A 23,988-nucleotide genomic window follows, 5' to 3' on the forward strand; every position below is an offset into this window, starting at 1 on the left:
AGGACTTCAGTTTGATATTAAAGTCAAAATGTAATGTAATGTAATTTATTTCTTATATACTGCTACATCCGTTAGGTTCTAAGCGGTTTAAAGAAAATATACATTAAGATTATAAATGAGAAGTAAGAAGGTACTTAAAAAAGTGCATTTTAACAGACTGCTTTAAACATTCACAGTGGTTTCAATTGCAAAATATCTCAGTCCTCAAATATTTTAAACCTCAATAACGAGTTATCACTCTATGGAAATTTTTTAGCCAATGATGTGGAAGTGGTGGTTTAAGCTTGAGCTCTGCCAATAAAAACTGTGGCTTTTTCTTCCATTTGAGCAGACTCTCAGCTACCTTTAAGTGGAGTTTTTTTGCACTACTTTATTTATATTTCTCCACTTCACCTGTGCAATATTGTAGTTTACTCAAGCAAAGCACAATATATATATATCATACTAAACCTCATTTCCAAAAGGTTAAGAAAAGAAAATGAGATACAGTACTCACAATGGCTGTGCTTCAGAGCAAGTGGATATGTCTGATGCACAATCTTGACATCATTTTGACATCATGAATATGTGCCTAGATGGCAGATTGTCACAAAAAAATAGGTAAAGGTGCTGGGGTATCAGATCATACTTTGGATCTGAACCCATGACCTTTGAAAGATGGAAGCAGTGCATTTAACCACTGATCCACAGGCACTTTTTATGGTGGGGTTCCTATCATGTGAGATGATACCTTAGGAAATTATAACCATCTCAGGGTAAAAATAAGTTTCCCTTTGGACCCTGGAAAGGGCAGAGTACAAATATAAAAGACAAAGTCCACAATCTATACTCTCTTATGAGATAAAAAAAAACAAAGCTTCTAAGGGAAGTTGTGTGGCTTTTAACTCATGATCTTTGGAAGATGGAAACAGTGCCTTTAACCACAGAGCTACAGCTACTTCCTTTTAGGTAAGGGCTCCTATTATTTTTAGTGACATTCTGTTATCTAGGTTATACTGATGATGTTACAATGATGTGAAAATTGTGCATTAGACATGTCCACTTGCTCTGAAGTACAACCATTTTATTATTTTATGTGCTTTGCTTGAGTAATGCATTATTAAATATATTTTTCTATTATTATCAAATAGGAGTCCTCTTTATCCCCCCAAATAGAAGGTTTAGTATGCACCTAAGTTTATAAGGTACTATATGGGAGGGGTTTGGGGTGGGATGGGAAGGGGTTAATATTTGATCCTTGGATGTGTCTAAATAGATATCTTGTTATATGCTTAAAGGGAAGATAGTAGAACATTTAACAACATGGTATAACCAATTAAAATGGCTTTTTAAAAATATTTTTCTTGAACGTCAATGGGCTCAACCATCCAATTAAAAGGGAAAAACCCTTAATTTCTTAAAACAGCAGGGAGAGGATATATACTTTATATAGGAAACTCATTTATCTGCGATTGAATCGAAGAAGTTGGAAGGAGGATGGGTTAAACATTGTTTTTTTTTTGCTCCTGCTGTAGGAAAAAAGGCTGGGATGGCTATACTGGTAAATAGAAAATGCCTTGCAACATTAAAATATTATCAGCAGATCCCATGTGACGATGGATACAGGTGCACATGAGCTCAGGGAAAGATATCCTGACACTTTTTAATATATATGCCCCTAATTTGAATCAAGTGGAATTTTTTAGGACTCTTCAACAGTTAATTTTACCACTGGCTTCTCCTAATTTAATAGTAGCTGGGGACTTTAATACTGTTATGGATCCAATATTGGACAAACAACCAAGTAAGCAAATAAAATCAATGGGCTTAGATAATCTAGTGCATACCGGTGGTTTGAAAGAAATTTAGCAGATTCTTCATTTTAATGCTCTAGAATTTTCTTTCTGCTCCCATGTACATAAATCATTTTTAAGAATAGATTATATTTAAGAATAGATCAATTAACTCAGCAGATTACAAAATCCAGCATAGATCCAATCATTTTATCAGATCATGTTAGAGTTTGGATCAAATTTAATTTAAGAGAACATGATTCTAATAGACCTGTATGGAAATTCAATAATACATTACTTGCAGATTCAAATTTTCATGTAGAATTTCAATTAGAAATGAATGAATATTTTCAAACTAATGTTTCAGAGGAAATCTCTTTAGAAATATTATGGGTTGCTTTCAAAACTACCATTAAAGGGCAAATCATTTCATATTCGGCTCATGTTAGAAGACAACTTAAAATGAAATATGCTAATTTGGAACAAATTATAAAGTATTTGGAGTCAAAATTGGCATTAAAATGGGAACAAGTTACTTTACTGGCCCTCTTAAAAGCAAAATATAAATACAATGAGATTTCCTCTCAAATGGCAAGGAAAGATTTGTTTTATCAAAAGGCTCTGTACTATGGAAACTCAAATAAAGTGGGAAGATTATTGGCTAACTATCTTAAAGCAAAAAAAAGTAAAGTAAAGATTGTGACAGTAAAAGATGAGAAGGGTGAAACTCATTCTCAAATTGGAGATATTTTAAAACAATTTTTGAATTTTTGTAAAGCCTTATTCTAAGCATTATTCAAACAAGGAACTTGAAGGTTTAGAGTTTTTTTTAAATTAATTAAAGGACCAAAAATCCTTGAGCATATAAAACAAAGTCTCGAGGTGCCTATATCAATGAAAGAACTTCAAACAGTGTTGAAATCCCTTAGAGTTGGATCCGCTCCAGATGGTTATGGATTTACTGTAGAGTTTTATAAATCATTCCAAATTGTACTCTTATCCCATCTTTTAAATCTATATCAGGCTCAATTGATTAGAGGTTGCATTGCAGGTACTACGGCAGAATCTTTAACTATAGTTTTGCCAAAGCCAAATAAAGATACTACGATGGTTTCAAATTACAGGCCTATTTCTTTGATTAATGTAGATGTCAAACTTTTGGCTAAGTTGTTGGCTTTATGTTTAGCCAAGGCTCTCCCTTATATCATTGGTATGAACCAAACAGGTTTTGTTGCTCAAAGACATTCTTCAAATAACATCAGATCGGCTTGTCATATGTTAAATTTAACAAAAACCATGGATGATCCAGCCTTTTCTGTATCCTTGGATGCAGAAAAGGCCCTTTGATCTTGTAGAATGGACCTTTATATAAGAACATAAGAACATAAGAAATGGCTTCGCCGGATCAGACTCTAGGTCCATCCAGTCCGGCGACCCGCACCCGCGGAGGCCAAGCTAGGTGTTCTCTGCTGAGAAACCTTGTTTACTCGTATCCCCCAATGTGATTTGCAAGAAGGTGCATATCCAACTTGCTCTTGAATCCCAGAATGTTGGTCTCCATCACGACCTCCTCAGGGAGAGCGTTCCAAGCGTCCACCACTCGTTGTGTGAAACAGAACTTCCTTATATTTGTCCTGGGTCTTATGCCCCTCAGTTTTAGCCCATGACCTCTTGTCCGGGTCACATTTGACAATGTGAATAACGATGTTTCTTGCTCTATTTTGTCAAATCCTTTTAGTATTTTAAGTCTCTATCATGTCTCCTCGCAGTCTTCTCTTCTCGAGGGTGAACAATCCCAGTTTTCCAAGGCGTTCTTTGTAGCTCAAATTCTCGATACCTTTAACTAGCTTCGTGGCTCGCCTTTGCACCCTCTCCAGTAGGGTTATATCCTTCTTTAGGTAGGGAGACCAGTGTTGGACACAGTACTCTAAGTGTGGTCTGACCATTGCTCTGTAAAGCGGCATGATGACGTCCGCCGATCTACTTGTAATTCCCTTCTTTATCATACCCAACATCCTATTTGCCTTCTTTGCTGCCACTGCGCATTGAGCCGACGGCTTCAGGGTCCTGTCTATCAGCACCCCCAGGTCCCTTTCTTGTTCGGTCTTGCCCAGTGTCACACCTAACATTTTATATTCATGTTCCTTGTTTTTCTTACCCAGGTGCATCACTTTGCATTTTTCTATGTTAAACTTCATCTGTCACTTTTCCGCCCATTTCTCTAGTTGGTTCAAATCTCTATGAAGTTCTTCTCTGTCCTTTTGTGACCCAACTACCCGACATAGTTTTGTGTCATCTGCAAACTTGATTAAATTACTTGTTGTTTCATCTTCTAGGTCGTTTATGAAGATATTGAACAAGATGGGCCAAAGAACCGATCCCTAGGGTACACCGCTTGTCACCTCTTCCCAGTCCGAGAACTTCCCTTTTATGCCCACCCTCTGCAATCTGTTTTCTAACCATTTGCTTATCCATCTTAGTATATCTCCTTCTATTCCATGACTTTGTAGTTTCTTCAGAAGCCTTGCGTGGGGAACCTTGTCGAACGCTTTCTGGAAGTCCAAGTATATTATATCCACCGGTTCACCGCTATCAATTTGTTTGTTTACCTCCTCAAAAAATTGAAGTAAATTAGTCAAACATGACTTCCCTTTCCTAAAGCCGTGTTGGCTGGCTCTCATCAGGTTGTGATTTTCCAGGTGTTGCTCTATGCTATCCTTTATTAGTGCTTCAATCATCTTCCCAGGAACCGACGTAAGACTCACAGGTCTATAGTTGCCCGGTTCTCCTCTCGATCCCTTTTTGAAGATTGTGATGACATTCGCTATCTTCCAGTCGTCTGGTATTTGCCCGGTTTTAATTGACAAGTTAGCTAGGGATTGTAATAGTTCTCCGATTTCTATCTTAAGCTCCTTAAGCACTCTTGGGTGAATTCCATCTGGTCCAGGGGATTTATCACTCCTCAATTTGTCGATCTGATAATATATCATGTTCAAATCCACATTAACTGTGGTGAGGCTATCCTCAATTTCTCCCTTGAATGCTCTCCCTGTTTCTGGCATTGATGCAGTGTCCTCCTTGGTAAAGACAGACGCAAAGAATGAGTTTAGCTTATCCGCAATCTGTTTGTCTTCCTTGATGCACCCTTTTCTTCCTTGGTCGTCGAGAGGGCCCACTGCCTCCTTAGCTGGTTTTTTCCCTTTTATGTATCTAAAAAAGGGCTTGAAGTTTTTGGCTTCTTGCGCTATCTTTTCCTCATAGGCTTTTTTGGCGTCTCTTACCGCCTTGTGACACTTCTTCTGGTCGACCTTGTGACTGTTCCAGGCCTCCGTTGTGTGTTCACGTTTCCATTTTTTAAAAGAGTTCCTCTTATCCCTTACTGCCTCCTTCACCTCTTTAAATAGCCAAGCTGGTTCTCCTTGGATTGGTTTGGTATTGGTTCCAGTTTTGTACAAATGATTCAAACCTTATATAAATTCCCCTTTTCCAGATTATATATTGATAATACTTTTTCTGAAAGTTTTTGTCTAGAGAGGAGAGTTAGGCAAGGGTGTCCGTTATCTCCTTTACTGTTTGATATTGTTCTGGAGCCCTTGCTATTGGCTATTCAGCAGGCAAAGGAGATATAGGGTATTCCTTATGCAGGTCGGGAATATAAAGTTTCTGCATACACAGATCACATTTTGCTTCATTTGAGGAACCCTGAATCTACCATTCTACTTTTACTAAATCTGATTGGCAAATTTGGGATATTTTCAGGGTACAAAATAAATTGGAGTAAATCAGATGTACTTCCATTAAATGTACATTGCCCAAAAGGATTATTTGATACATTCCCTTTTCTTTGGAAGGAAGGGGGTATAAAATATTTAGGTATTTGGATAAAAAGTACATTGGAAGAAACGATGAAAGTAAATGAAAAATCCTTATTGCTGAAGGTCACAGAAATGTATGAGCAATGGGACCTCTTACATCTGTCTTGGTGGGGGAGAGTTCAAATGGTTAAGATGATGATTTTGCCTGTGGTCTGTTACCAAAGGGGGATGTTACTAGTGTTTTTTCAGGGGTCTTTTTACAAAAAATTAAATAATATTCTTATCAAGTTTATTTGACTGGGGAAAGCTGTGAAAATTGCTTTAGTATCTTTACAAAAACCAATTGTGGAGGGAGGAGTAAATTTTCCAATCTTTTATAGGTATGATCAAACCTATGTAATGTGTCAGGGTATATACTGGATCCTCCCTGTGCTCTTGGAAACTCTTCCTGATTGGTTGTGGTTGGAATGGCAGCTCCTGTCTCCACTTAGGTTATGTCACGTTTTGAGTATCAAGTTTCCAAGGTTAAAAGGCCACACTTGCCAACAATTGAGTTACCAACCCTGGAGACCAGCCCATCACTTGTGCAAACAAAATAAAGTAAATAATACAGCATTCATCCACCATTGAGACAGAAGTCCCCAAAACAGCTGCAAAAACTGATGAAATTGACACAAACCTGCAGCATATGCTTTCTAAATTCAAACATAGAACAGGGAGACAAAACTGCTCCAGTGAAGCAATGGGACCAAAAGATGCATAAAGCCCATAACCTGCCTCAGACAATGGCACAGACTCCAGACCATGGTAAGGAAGCAAACCAAAACAAACTACACTCCCAAGCTGTACTAAAAAACAGCAAACACACCCTCCTACTTCCTTATATATCCCACCTAGCAACATTCCTCCCAATCATACCTTATTCCATTTGCTACAATACCTTAAACTTATTTACTCCTGCAAAACACCCCTCAATCCCTCCTCTCTAATTCACTGCCTTCGAGCATGGCTTGGCTGATGTTATCAGCCCACTGATCACATCAGTGGGCTGCCTTTAACATACCTTAGAAAAGAACCCCAATATTTAGTCTTCCCAGTTGTTAATTTTCAGTGTCTCTGGATAATTTGGTCTCAAATTAGGGACTATATGCTATAGAGATTGATTAAATGGCAATATACAAAGTAAAATAGAAAAGATCATTACCTGTGGGTAGTGGTATATCCTGAACACATTAGATATCTGCCTTGATTCTTCAGCTGAAAGACCTTCAATTACAGTAGCAAGTGTACCAGATGTTTTGCATCTGTAATTAGGGAACTTGGAACCCATTCCTGAAAATATATTTATGGCAGCCTTAAATGCAAAGATAGGACTGTTGTAAGAGTTATAAATGTGAAAGCCCAGAGTGATGTTGGGTAAGAGTTCTGAGCTATTATTAATTTCCTCCACTGTAGACACCAAGGCCAGGAATTCATAATAGTTTCCATTATATAAACTGTAATGGCATTAAAGTATATATTTGATGAGAATGATTACATTATTTTGGAGTTTGCTCACACCTCTTCCACTAATATTGAGATATCAAGCTTAAGCCATATACATTTCCCCTGAATTTTATAAAAAGATCTGTGAAACAAGGGGTTTTATATAAAATAATATAATGACATGCAAGGCTACACAATTATTTCTGCATAAATGCCACCAAGTAAGTGGTGAGGCTGTAACTTTTTGGAGAGCAGGAGAGGAAGAAGGAAAAAATAATAAATGATTAAAGAACATTTTTTTCTTAATGCATGATAGACAAAATATCAGTGGCTGCTTCCCTATTCCCTACTTGAGATGATAAACAGATAAGAACATAAGAATAGCCTTACTGGGTCAGAACAATGGTCCTTCAAGCCTAGTAGCCCATTCTCACAGTGGCCAATCCAGGTTCCTAGTACCTGGCCAAAACTCAAAGAGTAGCAACATTCAATGCGACAGATCCAGGGCAAGCAGTGGCTTCCCCCATGTCTTTCTCAATAACAGACTATGGACTTTTCCTCCAGGAAATTGTCCAAACTTTTCTTAAAACCAGCTACGCTATCCACAACCTCTGGCAATGCGTTCCAGAGTTTGACTATTCTCTGAGTGAAAAAAATTTTCTCTTATTGGGTTTAAAAGCATTTCTCTGTAACTTCATTGAGTGTCCCCTAGTCTTTGTAATTTTTGATGAAGTGAAAAATCTATCCACTTATTCCCGTTATACTCCTCTCAGGATTTTGTAGACTTCAATCATGTCTCCCCTCAGCTGAATCTTTTCCAAGCTGAAGAACCCTAACCTTTTTAGTCTTTCCTCAAATGAGAGGGTTTCCCCTTTATCATCTCAGTCACTCTTTTTTGAACCTTTTCTAGTTCTGTTTTATCTTTCTTGAGATGAGAGCAGAATTGAATGCAATACTCCAGATGAGGTCACACCATGGAGCGATACAGCTGCGTTATAACATTATTACAGCCTCTTTTACAAAGCCGCTCTGGCAGCTGCACTGCGCTAACAGCCCCGAAGCCCATAGAGATTTAAAGGGTTTCGGGGCTGTTGTTGCTCGGCAGAGGCCGTTACTCTTGTTAACCATTCATTTTTTAAATAATTCATAGCATCCTGTTGCTTTTTTGGTCACTGCCACACATTGGGAGGAGTATGTGGCGCAGTGGTTGGATCTACAGCCTCAGCACCCTGGGGTTGTGGGTTCAAACCCTGCGCTGCTCCTTGTGACCGTGGGCAAGTCACTTAATCCTCCATAGCCCCAGGTACGTTAGATAGATTGTGAGCCCACCGGGACAGAGGGAAAATGCTTGAGTACCTGATTGTAAAAACCGCTTAGATAACCTTGATAGGCGGTATATAAAATCCTAATAAACTTAAACTTAATAAACTTAAACTTAAACTTAAACTTCTTCGTATTGTCTATGATGACAACCAGATCCTTTTCTTGGACACTAACCTCCAAGGTGGACCCTAGCATCTGGTAACTGTGAGTCAGGTTATTCTTCCCAATGTGCATCACTTTGAATTTGTCCACAATAAATTTTATCTGCCACTTGGATGCCACTAGTCTTCCATTTTCCTAAGGTCTGCCTGCAATTTTTCACAACCCACACGAATTTTAAAAACGTTGAAGAGTTTAGTGTCATCTGCAAATTTAATTACCTCGTTCATCATTCCAGTTTTCAGATCATTTATAAATAAGTTAAATAGCACCAGTCCTAGTACAAACCCCTGCAGCACTCCACTGTTTACTCTCCCCATTGAGAAAAATGACCATTTAACCCCTCTGTTTTCTATCTGATAACCAATTCCTAATCCACAACTGAACTTTGCCACCTATCCCACGATGCTTTAATTTTCTCAGGAGCCTCTCATGAGGAACTTTATCAAAGATTTTCTGAAAATCTAGATGTACTACATCAACTGACTCACTTTTATCCACATGTTTATTCACATCTTCAAAGAAGTCAAGCAAATTGGTGAGACAAGATCTCCCTTGGCTGAACCCATACTGACGCCATCTCATTAAATCATGTTTCTCCACGTGTTCCACATTTTGCCAGCACTGAAGTCAGGCTTATCAGTCTGTAATTTACCAGATCTCCCCTGGAACCCTTTTTGAAAATTGGTGTAACATTGTCCACTCTAATCTTCAAGTGCTACAGACAATTTTAGTGACACTAACAGCAATTCAGTAATTTCATATTTGAGTTCTTTTAGTACCCTGGGATGTATACCATCCAAACCAGATGATTTATTACTTTTTAACTTGTCGATTTGGCTTAGTAAATCTTCCAGATTCACCCTTTAAAACCACTTCCGGTTCAATTAGATCTCTTACATCTTCTTCTATAAAGACTGAAGCAAAGAATTCATTCAATCTCTCCACTATGGCCTTGTCCTCCCTGAGCACCCTTTTTGCTCCTTGATCATCCAAAGGTCCCACAGATTACCTCACAGGTTTTTTTGCTTCTGATGTACCTAAAAAAATTGTTATGAGTTTTTGCCTCTTTTGCAAGTTTCTCTCCATATTCTTTCTTTGCTGTCTTTATCAATGATTTGTATCTAAATTGCCAGTGCTGTGTGTCTTCTTATTTTCTTCATACAGATTTTTTTTTTCCATTCTTTAAATGATTTTTTTTACTCTAATAGCCTCTTTCACTTTATCTTTTAACCATGCTGGCTCTCATTTCTTCTTCTTTTCACCTTTGCTGATACGTGGAATATATCCAGAATGGTATTCTAGAATGGTATTTTTAAATAACATTCACACCTAGTTTACAGTCCTAACCTTTGCAACTGATCCTTATAGCTTCTTTTTAGCCATTTTCCTTATTTTATCATAGTCACCCTTACAAAAATTAAACACCTCTACAGTAGCTTTATTTTGTGACATCACTCCCAGTATCAGCTCAAATTTGATCATGTTATGTTGAAGTTTTTGATCCAAGTCATACTTCCTTGAATTTTTTTGTGTCATATGGATCTCCAACCCCCTCTTTTACAAAGGCACAATAATTAATTTAATGCACACTAACTGATTTAGTACACACTAAACGCTAATGCGCCCATTATAGTCTATGGACGTGTTAGCATTTAGCGCACACTAAATCAGTTAGCGCACCTTAGTAAAAGATCCCATACATGAATACAAGATGTCCGGGCGGTATTTGGAGAGACCCCCCAGGAAAGGGACTTGGGAGTACTGGTTGACAAGTCGATGAAGCCGTCTGCACAATGTGCAGCAACAGCAAAAAGGGCAAACAGAATGCTAGGAATGATTAAGAAAGGAATCACGAACAGATTGAAGAAGGTTATCATGCCGCTGTACCAGGCCATGGTATGCCCCCACATGGAATGTGGAGCAAGCTTCATCCAAGGCAAGGCAAATCATAGGTTGCATATGCAGGAGTTTCGTCAGCCGTAAGCCTGAAGTCATTATGCCATTGTATAGATCCATGGTAAGGCACCACCTGGAATACTGTGTGCAATTCTGGAGGCCGCATTACCTTAAGGATGTGCTGAGACTGGAGTCGGTCCAGAGAATGGCCACCCAGATGGTCTCGGGACTCAAAGATCTCCCGTACGAGGAACGGCTGGATAAGTTGCAGCTATACTCACTCGAGGAACGCAGAGAGAGGGGTGACATGATCGAGACATTCAAGTATCTTACGGGCCGCATCGAGGCGGAGGAAGATATCTTCTTTTTCAAGGGTCCCACGACAACAAGAGGGCATCCGTTGAAAATCAGGGGCGGGAAACTACGAGGTGACACCAGGAAATTCTTTTTCACTGAAAGAGTGGTTGATCGCTGGAATAGTCTTCCACTACAGGTGATTAATTTACGTAGGCTGTACCAGTCGGGCTATCAGAGTTAGATTGATTGAACATCGCAGTTGCCTGAAAACTGAAAAACTAACTGCTCCCATGGTGGCTCATAACTTAAAACATCATCACACATTCGCCCAACTTAGATGTTGCGTATTGGAACAAATTCCTATCACCTTTAAGGGAGATAGACAAAACCATCTATTGGTCAGGGAGAACTTTTGGATTTTTAACTTATAAGCATTTCCCCCTCATGGCTTGAATGAGAATGTTGACAAATGTTTCACATAAAGGCTTTATTCCTCCATTTTTTGATCTTGTTGACAACTCTCCTACATCATCACGTATGCGTTGCCCCAGGTGGGGCTCTTTAAAGTGCTTTAAAAGAGCTCCTTGTTCTTGGCACTCATTTGTCAAATCAGCTTGATTGTGCCGCTGCCTAGGATTACTCCTTCCTTTATATTTTAGGATTTGGTGTGAGAATTTTCAGTCAGTTTACTAATCCTTTTGATTTTCTTGCTCCCTCCTGACGAGGATATTGAAACAGGACCTGTCGAGTGAGCAAAACGGGTAGTGAATATTATTGAAGAACGAGCAAAACAAGTAGTGAATATTATCGAACAGCTTTCTTGACTGTATGGGACTGAGTGATTTAAGTTCAACGGCGAATGGACCGACAGTTATGACTCTTCATTGAGTGAATTTAAGTGAGCGGGACTGAGTAACGAGCGGAATTGAACTGTGATGATTGGTGAACTTTGAACTTTGTCCTGCTTCGGATTTACTGAGCTAAGTATTTTTCACTGTTTTTCTCTGTTTTTTATCACTTTCACGAACTTTTTGTGACAGGTGCACAGGGCTCACTGTGTTGTGGTTTGATGGATGAGACTGAGGATATTACATTGATATTTATATTTTCTTTTGTTTTTTGACGATTTTTGTCATTCTTTGCATTTTGGTTTTATTCACTTTTACATTTTGTTTTTTTTGTATTAGGTTGCAGGGAGATTTTCTTTGGGGTGATTTTCTCTCCTTTTGCTTTAATCTGGGGATGATTGTGCTCCCGATTATTTTGTAACATATATATATTTTTCTATATAAATCACATACAATATAAGGACAATATGATGTACGGGGCAGGGTTTATTTAGATTCATTTCTAAGTGCTTGTCACTTCATAAACACCTGCCCGGGGCCAACGGTTGTTACGAGGGCACTGGGCCCGTACTGATTGATCCTTTTATTTATCTTGTTTTCATTAATTCATTTTATCCTGGGAAGCACATTTTTCCATATCACCTCCAGGGTTATTCAAGGAAAGATCATCACCACTAATACCAATTTTTTGTAGTTTGGATTATCGTTGTTATTGGTATTTATATTTATACTCTAATAACTGAGTTGCCATTGAAGGGGACTAGGTTGTTTAGTGTCTTTTCGAAGCCCAAAAATCATATCTACCAAAGCACAAATAATGTTCACCAGCTACTCTTTACACTGCTCATAGGAGCTAATCTGACAATTACTATGCAGCTTCATGATTACAGGTCCCAGGCTCATGGCAGTTCAAAGGGCTGTTCGGCTGGCAATTTTACAGGCTGTCCATGGTGAACAGCAAAACAAATATAGAAATGTGTTAGCATGGGAACCCATTGCATCTTTTTCGTGGAGGATAATCCACTGTCGGGATAATGGTTTTGCCTGTGGTTTGTAGCCAAATGGGTGTGTTGCTGGTTTATTTTCAGGGGTCTTTTATAAAAAGTTAAATAGGATTCTTCTATGATTTAAGTAGGATTCTTCTAGGATTGTACTGGCTAGGTAAAACTGATAGAATTGCCTTAGTATTGGCAAAACCACAATTGTCAGGCCTTCATCTTGCGTCGGGATATGTGTTGGTTCCTTTCTGAGCTTATGTTGAATCTTCCTGATTGGCTGATCATGTCCCCATTGCATCTGCCTAGACCATATAAGGACAATGGTATACTTTTCTACCTGGAATACATTAACATTTATTAATAAGTCCACATCCTCTTCAATGCATAATATGCCAGCCTGACATGTTATACATAACATAGGTTGTTCAGATTGTTTATATTCTTACCATCAAGGACAAGAGTTTGTCCATGATTGGAAGTAGACTTGTGCACTGTTGACTTGGGAAAGCCTTCAAACCAATTTTACAAGTGGCTGGAGATTAGTATGTTGTAGTCTGCTGGGTAAAACACAATGCTCTGGTCGAATTGGAGGATTAGCACATGATTCCCTAAACTGAGTACAGGGATGGAGATAGTATGCTGTTTCAGTGTGGTTAGGAGATAGTCTGGTAGGTTATGCTAGTGGATAAGGTTCAGCTGAGGGACGCAGTGCTTTACAACCTCCTTGAGGTCTTCGCCACAGTTCTGTGGTGACAATAGCTGATCCTCCTCTATAATATGACCCCCGCTTTTTTATTTAAGTTATTAATTCCATATTCTGCAAGGAGAATTTTAAGATCTAATGAACAAAACTTATTGTCTATTCCCTCGTTGAAAATTATAAACACTAGACAACAATTTATTTTTTCATGTACTGCACCGCAGACTTGGAATGCCCTCCCTATTTCTTTAAGGGAGGAGAAGGAATTTGGAAAATTTAAAAGTAACTTAAAAACATTTCTTTTCAAGGATGCCTTTGCAAACTAATTTTATTATCTTACTACCCTACTTTATTTTATTTTATTATATTTTTTATTTGTTACCCTCTTGTATTCTCCCTTAATGTCTTTTCCTTACTTTAATGAATTGTATTTCATCCCTCCTTACCTAATGTTAAGAATATGTTAAATTGAGTGTAATTAAGTCCTTTTTAAAGTATTTTTATGTATTGTATTATCTCCTAACAAATGTAAATTTTAATATGTACATCGCTTAGAAGTTTGATTAAGCGATTAATCAAGAACCCTAATAAACTTGAAACTTGAAACTGATCTGGCAGGATATTAAGCATGGTACAGACTCGGCAACAGCAAGACTTATATATTGCTTTTCTCTTGCCTGGTAACTGGAATTCCAGGAGCAGGTTTGTCGTCTCGATCTGCGATCAATTTTCTGTGGTTTGCCTGTGGAGGAAGAAAGCAATCCAGACTCGTTGGCAGGGATAGGGATACTATAGCATCAGTCACAATCTTTGATTAGTGATTGGTCTGGTCCTGGGGCTTCAGGTTAGGCAATTGTAGTTGATCCGCATGACTGGGCAGCAATCATGGGGTAGTTGTGGCATTGGGTGGTTTCTGCATTCTCCACCTTGATTAATGAGCCAAGGGTAGTCACCTGATATCAAACCGTGACAATAGAAGAGGCCCATATGGTGTGTATGGAGATGTCAGCAGGTATGCTATCAAAACATACCATTAGGGGTGACCCAGATTATTTCCCTACACCTGGTGCAAGCTGTGCTGGTACCATACCAGTCAAATTGAATGTGTTAGTCTCACTCATCACAACTGCTGACTATACAACATCTCAGGTGCCTCTGTGCTGGTGATAAGCAAAGGGAGGAGCTGACTTGCTGACTGTGGTTTGCTGGGGACTGGGAAGCACATATGAATGTCAACTTTCTCTTCTCTGTTCGTGGTCAGGTGTGGGATGGGTACTCATTAATTAGCTTCCTTGACTTGCTGACTGTGGTTTGCTGGGGACTGGGGAGCACGTATGAATGCTAACTTTCTCTCGTCTGTCCACAGTCAGGTGTTGGATGTGAGTTGGCCCACAGCCATGGGCGTTCATTAATTAGCTTCCTTGATCATGTTCGTGGTCCATTACTTGATTGTCCGCTGACGGACATCACTTGCAGCATACGTAATGTCTTAACTGTTGATCTTTCCTTGCGGGTTTCTCTTATATATATATATATATATATATAAATTGTTCAGGTGAATGAATATGATGACATACATTGGTATTGAAATTGTGCATGGTGAAAGTTTTGGTATGTTGGTATTTGCTGTTGGTAGATGATGTTGTAGTAGGGCATTTATGGCTGAGGCCATTAATAAATCCACATATTGTCGAAGAACAATGTGTCTGTGTAATACTTACAAGGTATTGAGAGTGGGTGGGAGGCAACAAGTGCTGAGTCCCAATTTTGTTTGTAGATTTTTATGTTAGATCTCCAGTTATTACGTTCTGACGATTCTCCTGTTTTTTTCCAAATTCTTTCTAGTTGTCTTACTAGTTGTTTCATTTTTAGAAGTTTGGTGTCAAACCATTTGTTATATTTATTTGTGCAGCTTTTACTATTTCGTTTAGGGGCAATTTTATCTAAAATGGATGTGCTAGTTTTTGTCCAGTGATCCCAAAAATTGACTCCTTCACCTATCTCCACTTGTAGTTCATATTGTGACTAATATTCTTCTGGATTAATATAACCTTTTGTGTGATGTTCTCTTTTTATCTTTGGATGTGTTTTCGATTTTAAATGAGTCCAGCTTAACGAAGTAATAAGTAAAATGGTAAGACCACATATTGTGACACCAGGTGCCATCAGGTAGAGAGATGGCAGGGTCTAAAATTTCCTTTGTGGACATAGCTACTACATCTAAGTGATGACCTTTTTCATGTGTTTGTGTGGGTGAAGGGAGATTGTAATTGAGTAGGGAAAGAAAGTTTTTAAAGTATTTCGTATCTGGATTGTCCTCTTCATCTAGGTGTATGTTTATGTCACCTGCGATGATATTGTAGGAAGGAATAATATAATTATGTAGAACAAATTCATAAAAGTCCTTTGGCTTTTGGCCAGCTTTTCGGTGGGACATAGAATAATATGCAAGATAGGGATTCTTTTAGTTCCTTACTACTGATTTTACAGGCTAATATTTCTAACTGATTGGTCATTTGGAATCCAATAGTTCAAGCTCAAATTCTTCCTTAAGAATAATTGCTAATCCTCCCCCTTTTCTACCCTCACGGTTTAGCGTAAGGATTTTAAAATTATCTGGTAGAAGATCAATTATTATTGGATCATCTTCAAATAGTAGCCTTGTTTCGGTTAAGAAAAAACAGCCTATTTGCTTTCTGATGATCCAATCTTTAATTAGAAAAGCTTTATTCCTGACAGATCTAGAATTAAGATATGCACAGTGAATAGAGGCGGATGTAATAGGTTTGGTAGGAGTAGAGGTTCGAATAGGTTTTACTTCCCTTATCCTTTTTTTAAGGGTTCGTCGATGTCTTCCTTTATTTGAGATTACATTAATGTAAGAACATAAGAAGTTGCCTCCGCTGAGGCAGACCAGAGGTCCATCTTGCCCAGCGGTCCGCTCCCGCGGCGGCCCATCAGGCCTATTGCCTGAACAGTGGTCCCTGACTAATTTTATAACTTGCAATTTTCTAAGGTACAATCGTAATAGTTAATAAATATATGTTAAATACATATTGTAGAATGTCGTTAATAGCAGGGACACATTCAGGCCATGTATACAAAAAGTGCTGACATAACGTAAACTATATGAAAAATCATAATCAAATGGAGAAAAATAAACCTCAATTGTGGGAGGTTGGGACTACACAAGTACCCAGCCCTCAACACATCATCACGGGTTTATACACGGGTACTTGTGTAGTCCCAACCTCCCACAATTGAGATTTATTTTTCTCCGTTTAATTATGATTTTTCATATAGTTTACGTTATGTCAGCACTTTTTGTATACATGGCCTGAATGTGTCCCTGCTATTAACTACATTCTACAATATGTGTTTAACATATATTTATTAATTTTATAACTTACCTCTAATCCTATCCCTATAATCTACCTCTAATTTTATCTGTACCCCTCAATCCCTTTGTCCTCCAGGTACCTATCCAAACCTTCTTTGAAGCCCTGTAGCGTGCTCCTGCTTATCACATCCTCCGGTAGTGCGTTCCATGTATCCACCACCCTCTGGGTGAAAAAGAACTTCCTGGCGTTTGTTCTAAACCTTTCCCCTTTCAATTTCTCTGAGTGCCCCCTTGTACTTGTGGTTCCCCATAATTTGAAAAATCTGTCCCTGTCTACTTTTTCTATGCCCTTCATGATCTTGAAGGTTTCTATCATGTCTCCTCTAAGTCTCCGCTTTTCCAGGGAGAAAAGCCCCAGCTTTTTCAGTCTGTCAGTATATGAGAGGTCCTCCATACCCTTTATTAGCTTAGTTGCTCTTCTCTGGACTCTCTCAAGTACCGCCATGTCCTTCTTGAGGTACGGCGACCAGTACTGGACACAGTACTCCAGGTGCGGGCGCACCATTGCATGATACAGTGGCAGGATGACTTCCTTCGTCCTGGTCGTGATACCCTTCTTAATGATACCCAACATTTTGTTTGCTTTCCTTGAGGCTGTGGCGCACTGCGCCGACGCCTTCAATGTTGTGTCTACCATCACTCCCAGGTCTCTTTCAAGGTTGCTCACCCCTAGCGGTGATCCCCCCATTTTGTAAGTGAACATCGGGTTCTTTTTCCCTACATGCATGACCTTGCATTTCCCTATGTTGAAGCTCATTTGCCACTTTTTGGCCCACTCTTCCATCGTTGTCAGATCTTTTTGGAGATCTTTGCAGTCCTCCATGTTTTTGACCCTGCTGTATAGTTTGGTGTCATTCGCAAATTTAATAACCTCACATTTTATTCCTGCCTCCAGGTCGTTAATAAATATATTGAACAGGAGCGGTCCCAGCACCGACCCCTGTGGAACTCCGCTCGTGACCCATTGCCAGTCTGAGTAATGGCCCTTTACTCCAGCCCTCTGTTTCCTGTCCGCCACCCAGTTTTTGATCCATTGGTGGACCTCCCCTTGAACTCCGTGGTTCCATAGCTTCTTTAGCAGTCTTTCGTGTGGCACCTTGTCGAAGGCTTTTTGGAAGTCAAGGTAAATGATGTCTATGGATTCCCCTTTATCCACCTGGCTGTTTACCCCCTCAAAGAAGTATAATAAGTTCGTGAGGCATGACCTGCCCTTGCAGAAGCCATGCTGGCTCGACTATAGCTGCCCATTTTTTTCGATGTGTTCCCAGATGTTGTCTTTAATCAGCGCTTCCATCATCTTTCCCGGGACCGAGGTCAAGCTCACCATCCTGTAGTTTCCTGGGTCTCCCCTTGAGCCTTTCTTGAAGATGGGGGTGACATTTGCTATTTTCCAGTCCTCCGGAATCTCTCCAGTTTCTAAGGATAGGCTGCATATTTGTCGAAGTGGCTCAGCTATTTCGTTCCTTAGTTCCTTGAGTACCCTTGGGTGAATGCCGTCCGGTCCTGGCAATTTGTCGCTCTGTAGCCTGTCTATCTGCCTGAGGACATCCACCTTGCTCACCTCTAGTTGGACCAGATTTTCATCCTGCTCTCCTTTTACGATCGCCTCGGGTTCCGGAATGTTGGTTGTATCCTCCCTCATGAAAACTGACATGAAGAACTCATTTAACCAGTCAGCTATCTCCTTTTCCTCTTTTACCACTCCCTTTCTGTCTCTATCATCCAAGGGTCCCACTTCCTCCCTAGCTGGTCGCTTCCCCTTAACGTACCTGAAGAATGATTTGAAGTTTGTTGCTTCCCCCGCCAGTCTCTCTTCATATTCTCTTTTTGCTTTCCTAACCACTCGGTGACACTCCTTTTGGTGTTTTTTATGCTCCTTTTGGTTGTCCTCTGTTTGGTCCTTTTTCCATTTTTTGAATGATGCTTTCTTGTCACTTATCGCCTTTTTCACTGCATTTGTTATCCACACTGGGTTTTTTGTTCTATTTTTTTTGCACCCTTTCCTGAACTTGGGGACGCACAGGTTCTGTGCTTTGTGAACTGTGCCCTTGAATAGGGTCCAGGCTTTTTCTACGGACTCCATCTTCCTTACGTTGTCATTGAGTTTCTTTCCCACCATTTTCCTCATGGCATCATAATTCCCTTTTTTGAAGTTGAGTGCTGTCGTTGTAGTTCTTTTCACCTTTGATGATCCAATTTCTAGCCTGTACTGGATCGTGTTGTGATCGCTGTTTCCTAGTGGGGCTAGTATCGCCACCTCCTTAGCGGGTTCCCCTAGTCCATTGAAGATTAGGTCAAGAGTGACATCTCCCTGTGTTGGTTTCGTGACCAGCTGTTCCATGAAACAGTCCCTCATGATCTCCAGGAATTTGGTCTCCCTCATGCAATTTGAGTGACCGATACTCCACTCTATTCCCAGGTAATTGAAGTCCCCCATCACCATCACACTTCCGCTTTTGCATACCTGCCTCAGTTCAGCCTCCAGATCCTGGTCGATTTCTTCCATTTGTCTAAGTGGGCAAAAGTACAGACCCAATTTTATGTCTGCCCAAGTTCCTCCTGGTAGCTTAACCCATAGTGATTCCAAGTCATCCGCCCTTACTGTTGTTTCCATCCTGGTTGAAGGTATGGAATCTTTTATATATAGCGCTATTCCTCCACCCTTTTTGTGTGACCTATCTCTCCTGTAGAGTTTGAACCCTGGTAATGCCACATCCCATTTATTGTCATCAGTCCACCACGTTTCTGTGACTCTGATTATGTCTAGGCCCTTTTTGTTGGCTAAGACTTCCAGCACTCCCATTTTAGCCCTTAGGCTCCTAGCATTAGTGTATAGGCAATGTAAGTCCCAGTTGTTCGCCTTTCTTGCTGGTTTTCCTCGTGGTTTGGCGCTCCTGGCGACCCCCTCATGAGTTGCCAGTCCCCATACCTCGTCTCGGTCATCCTCCTCCTGTGGTGTGTCTGTTTCGTCCTCAGCCTGTTTCCCCATTTTTGGTTGTCCCTCTGGATTCCGTTGTTCTCTGTTAGTCCTGCTTGCCAGTTTCATTTGTGCCCTAGACCCCTGCAATTCGTCCTTAGGTCCTTTTTCAAAAAATTCCCACTCAGTCCTGAGCCCTCTTTTACAGTGTCCTTGTTCAATGTCCTTGGCCCTGGGCCCCTGTATTGCATCCTTAGCTCCTTTTTCCAAAAACTCCCACTCAGTCCCGAGCCCTCTTTTACAATGTCCTTGCTCAGTATCCTTATTTGATACTTTTGTTCGATGTGTTAGATCGACTGTCGGCTTTCCCCTCTTCCTCAGTTTAAAGCCAAATCTATGACGTTCTGGACGTTGCGTGCCAGCATCCTCATCCCAGTCATGCTCAGGTGCAGTCCGTCTCTCCTGTAGAGCTTATTCTTTCCCAAGAAAGTTGTCCAGTTCCGAACAAAAAGGAAACCCTCCTCTTCGCACCATCTCCTGAGCCAACTGTTATGTGATTTATCCTGTCTTCTTGTGGGTTAATTATGTACTGGATTGATGGAACAAGGTAATGGATTGAGTGTAATTGTGGATAGAGTGAGTTAACATCTTTGATGCTGCCGCTTATTAGATAGATGAATGAAATCAATAGGAAATTCATGTTTGCAGGATAGTATGTCCTTTCCTGTCGCAATAACTATATTAGTTTCCCTGATACTCCTAATTTCTAGGTTGTTTACTTGATAAACAGATTGATACCGCTCTTAAGATGGTACAGATAGATATAGTTCTTAAGATGTAGCCACTAACTGGTAGTTACTGGCTAGTAGTGGTTGAGTTGGTGGATTTATCTCTCACAACTTAAGTCATACATGCGTCTAATACATGTGTTTAACAGTCATTCATGCGTCTAATACTTGGGTCTAATACATGCGTCTAAAATATGCATCTAAAGCATGTGCCTAATTCATGTGCTTAATTTATGTATCTAAAATATGTGTGTGACATGTCCAATGCCTGTATCTCATGCGTCTAATACATGCATTTAGCAATCACATTTGTTTTCTAATACATGTGTCTAATGCATCTGATACAAGCATCTAATGCGTCTAGTACATGCATCCCAGATGTCTGCTACTACCTGCGTTTAGCAATCACACATGCGACTAATACATGCATCTAACAATTACACATGCAACAAACAATCTGGCAAGTATAGTGTGGAGAACAAAAAAAACTTTAGCAAAAATCTTAACAAAAGAACCTTAGCAAAAACCTTAGCAGGTCGCTGGTGTTGGTTGGAGAAGGCAGGTGGGCAGGAACTGGTGGTCAGCTCTGGCTGCGGTTATAAGGCTCCCCGGCCACTTCTGGGGGGCGGAGCCCGCTCACACGCCCAGCCCAGTAAGAAGAGAGGTGGCTTGGGAGCTCTGAAGTCATTCGTCTCGGCGCGGTTCATTGGTATCCTTGCGGAGCTCCTTTAAGAGTGTGTGTCTACTCACAATCAGCAAGCTGACACTCTTCAACATTAATATGAAGATCTACATGCAGTGCAACTTATCAGACTATCAGTCTGGTTTGCAAGGATCAGTTTCGCAAAGAGGTGCAAGCTACTGTAGTAGATCTCCGGTCTGTAACAGGTCCGGTCGGCTTCCCAGCAGTCACTTCTGAGGGCTTCCCGGCAGTCACTTCACACGCCTTTGCCGTGCGCCTTCGCCGGCGCAACAAACGGCCGCACGCCGTTAGCACTGCTTCTTTTAAATGTGTTACCTGTTTTGTCAGCTTAATTTATTCTTAAGTTTCATCTTAGGGTGAGATATTAATACTTTGACACTACATCCTTCAGGTTACTGGTACAATCGCTGATCCTATCCACCCTGGACTACTGCAACATCGTTTACATGGGTATCCCACAAAAAAAAACAATTAAAAAAACTGAGATTAGTACAAAACACTGCAGTTCGCTTAATCTTCGGAATGCGAAAACAAGAACACATCAGCCCATATTACAAAAAACTGCACTGGCTACCAATGGAAGTGCGAATACAGTTCAAATTTGCATGCATCTTGTGGTCCACTGAGGCTCCAAACAGTGCTCAATAGCACCCTCAGTGGCTGGCCACAAAATAGCACCCTGACGTGTGGCCCGGCCTGGAGCCACCCTGCAGGACTGGATTCCAAACAGGAACCAAAAAGCACAAGGGAGAAAAAAAAAACCCCCAATAACCAAGGTCAACACGATTATTCTTCAAAGTCAAAATAATCTCAGATTTTATTTCTCATTTGTCCCAAGGTAAGTATGCTTTCCAAAACAGCGGACAAGCTTGTCAGAATGTTCTTCTTACAGCAACAAAAAAAGTAGAAAAACAAAACCAGCAAATAACAGTCCCAATCAAGGCATTAATCTGCTTTCAGCAATGTTTCTATTTTAGTTGTGGCAGAGGGTTTAATTGCCCCCAGCCTTAGGGTTGTCTGCTTCCAAAACAGGCAGCTTCCAAAACACAAACAAATATAGTTCAGTGCAGACATTCAGCACAAGTATCTCAAAAGTCCACACAAGCCTCTGGCCAGTTCCAGTCACTGCCAGGTCAGGAGAGTGATAGGTTTTGCTCAATAAAGCCTCTAGACCGGCTTTCAAAAAATTCCCTCCCAGGGTGTTAGCAAAACCTCTCCCAAATACAATCCCCCCTTTAGCTTGCATTCAAAAGAAAAATTGTTTCTTCAAACAGTCCAGAAACACCAACCTCATTCACTGCTTGAGAGTGGAAGTGAAGTTCACCTGCATGGGCTCAACAAACTCAGGAGCACACTCTGTTAGGCATTCTTCCACATCCATGTCCTGACTTTCCAGAAAGTTTAATTCTTCAGCCTGACCAGACTCTATCACCTCCATAGGCCTAGGTTTGTTGCACCTGCTGGGCTCCAGGGACTCTCTAGGGAGAAAGGGCTTAAAACCTCTCCCTAGCTGGCTTCCCTTCCTGTTCTCTGAAACAGGTTTATATACCTTGGGGCAACGCCCTGCTGTGTCAGCCCTGGCAGTGTTCCAAGGGCCTCTTGGACTCCCCCGGTGGTCAATGTAATTATCTACCTCAGAAACAACGTGTCCCTTCCCAATTCCTCCCCGGGATTTCTTTTTTACTTCTTTTCTCTCTGTTCTGACTGGGACCTGAACAGGGAGAATACCTGGCTGGTCACATACCCCCACCCTTAAACGGTGCTTATCCCTATAAGCACGGGAAAGAGAGGAGATCTACAGAGAAGAGAACCCAAAAAAAAACAAACAGATTAACATTATCTGTGTCTCCTATTTCGATATTTCTTCTCCTCTGGGCGAGGATTAGGGCATAGATTCTCAAAATCCTCAGGCCAATGCAAAACCGGAGGTTCCGGAGCTTTAGCCTCTATTCTTTCAGGAAGAACCTCAGTCTCTTCCAATTCTTCAATTCTGGTAGTTATAGCTGTCATAACCTGTGCTAGTTCTTCAAAACGCTCCTGGACTTGATCTTGAAAATGTGTGACGCTACCTCCTACGTGTTTTACTGAATCCTTAATGTTACCTAGTTGCACAGCCTGTTGTTCTATCTGGGATTTGTTGTTCTGGCTTTGTTTAACCAGCGTAGTTGGTTCAACTCCTTGGCTAGCCCAAAGTTCCTGCTTAGCCTGTATTTTCTTCAGTTGTTCCAATATTTCCTTCTGGCAGGTCTGATTATCTGTTACCTTTGCCTCTATTTCCTGTATCTGGGTTTTTGTTTGATCTACTAGCTTTCGGACCGTGTCCACTTGCTGCTGTCCTTGCACTACCATTTCCTGTTTCAAAGTTTCTCTTAATTCCACCATACCATTATTGGCCGGTGGTTTAATCTCAGGGTTGTATTTAGCGACAGCATCCAAGCATTCCTGCCGTAGAACTTGCATTTCCCCTTTCCATTGGGACACTTGTGTATTTGTGAACTCTTGTATCTTGCTATGTAAAGAAGCTAGTTCTTGTTGGAGGTGTATCGCCCTTTCCTTAAAGTCACACCCCTCATTGTCCTGTGATGAGTTCATCGCAGGTTTCGGCTTTTCTTCAGGGGCGCCTACCCCTGTAGAACCGAACCCCTTTGTACCTCTATGGGTTTCCCTCAAATGTACCCAACGTTCCAATCTTGCATGCCAGATCCTTTCACACACCATTTGTGCTATCCTATCCCCAGTCTTTACTTTATACTCAGTATCTCCCTGATTTACCAGGAGTACTGAGACATTGCCCCTATAATCGGGGTCGATAATCCCCGCTGCCACATCAAGGCAATGTTCTACTGCCAAACCAGATCGGGCTCCGATCCTGATATATGAGCCT

General features: G+C 40.6%; 1 protein-coding gene across 1 annotated transcript in view; it reads right to left on the bottom strand.

Annotated features, from left to right (window-relative positions):
* LOC117346268 (vomeronasal type-2 receptor 26-like) overlaps positions 1–22,542 on the bottom strand; it is a 44,665-nt gene extending 22,123 nt beyond the window's left edge. The window contains exons 1-2 of the mRNA XM_033915668.1: positions 22,429–22,542; positions 6,792–6,941 (exon numbers count right to left, since the gene is read on the bottom strand). Coding sequence (XP_033771559.1) covers positions 6,792–6,941; positions 22,429–22,542 — 264 coding nt within the window. The remainder of the gene's footprint in view (positions 1–6,791; positions 6,942–22,428) is intronic.
* Between the last annotated feature and the right edge of the window lie 1,446 nt (positions 22,543–23,988).

The sequence above is a fragment of the Geotrypetes seraphini genome, chromosome 12 (assembly GCF_902459505.1).
Source record: "Geotrypetes seraphini chromosome 12, aGeoSer1.1, whole genome shotgun sequence".
NCBI lineage: Eukaryota > Metazoa > Chordata > Amphibia > Gymnophiona > Dermophiidae > Geotrypetes > Geotrypetes seraphini.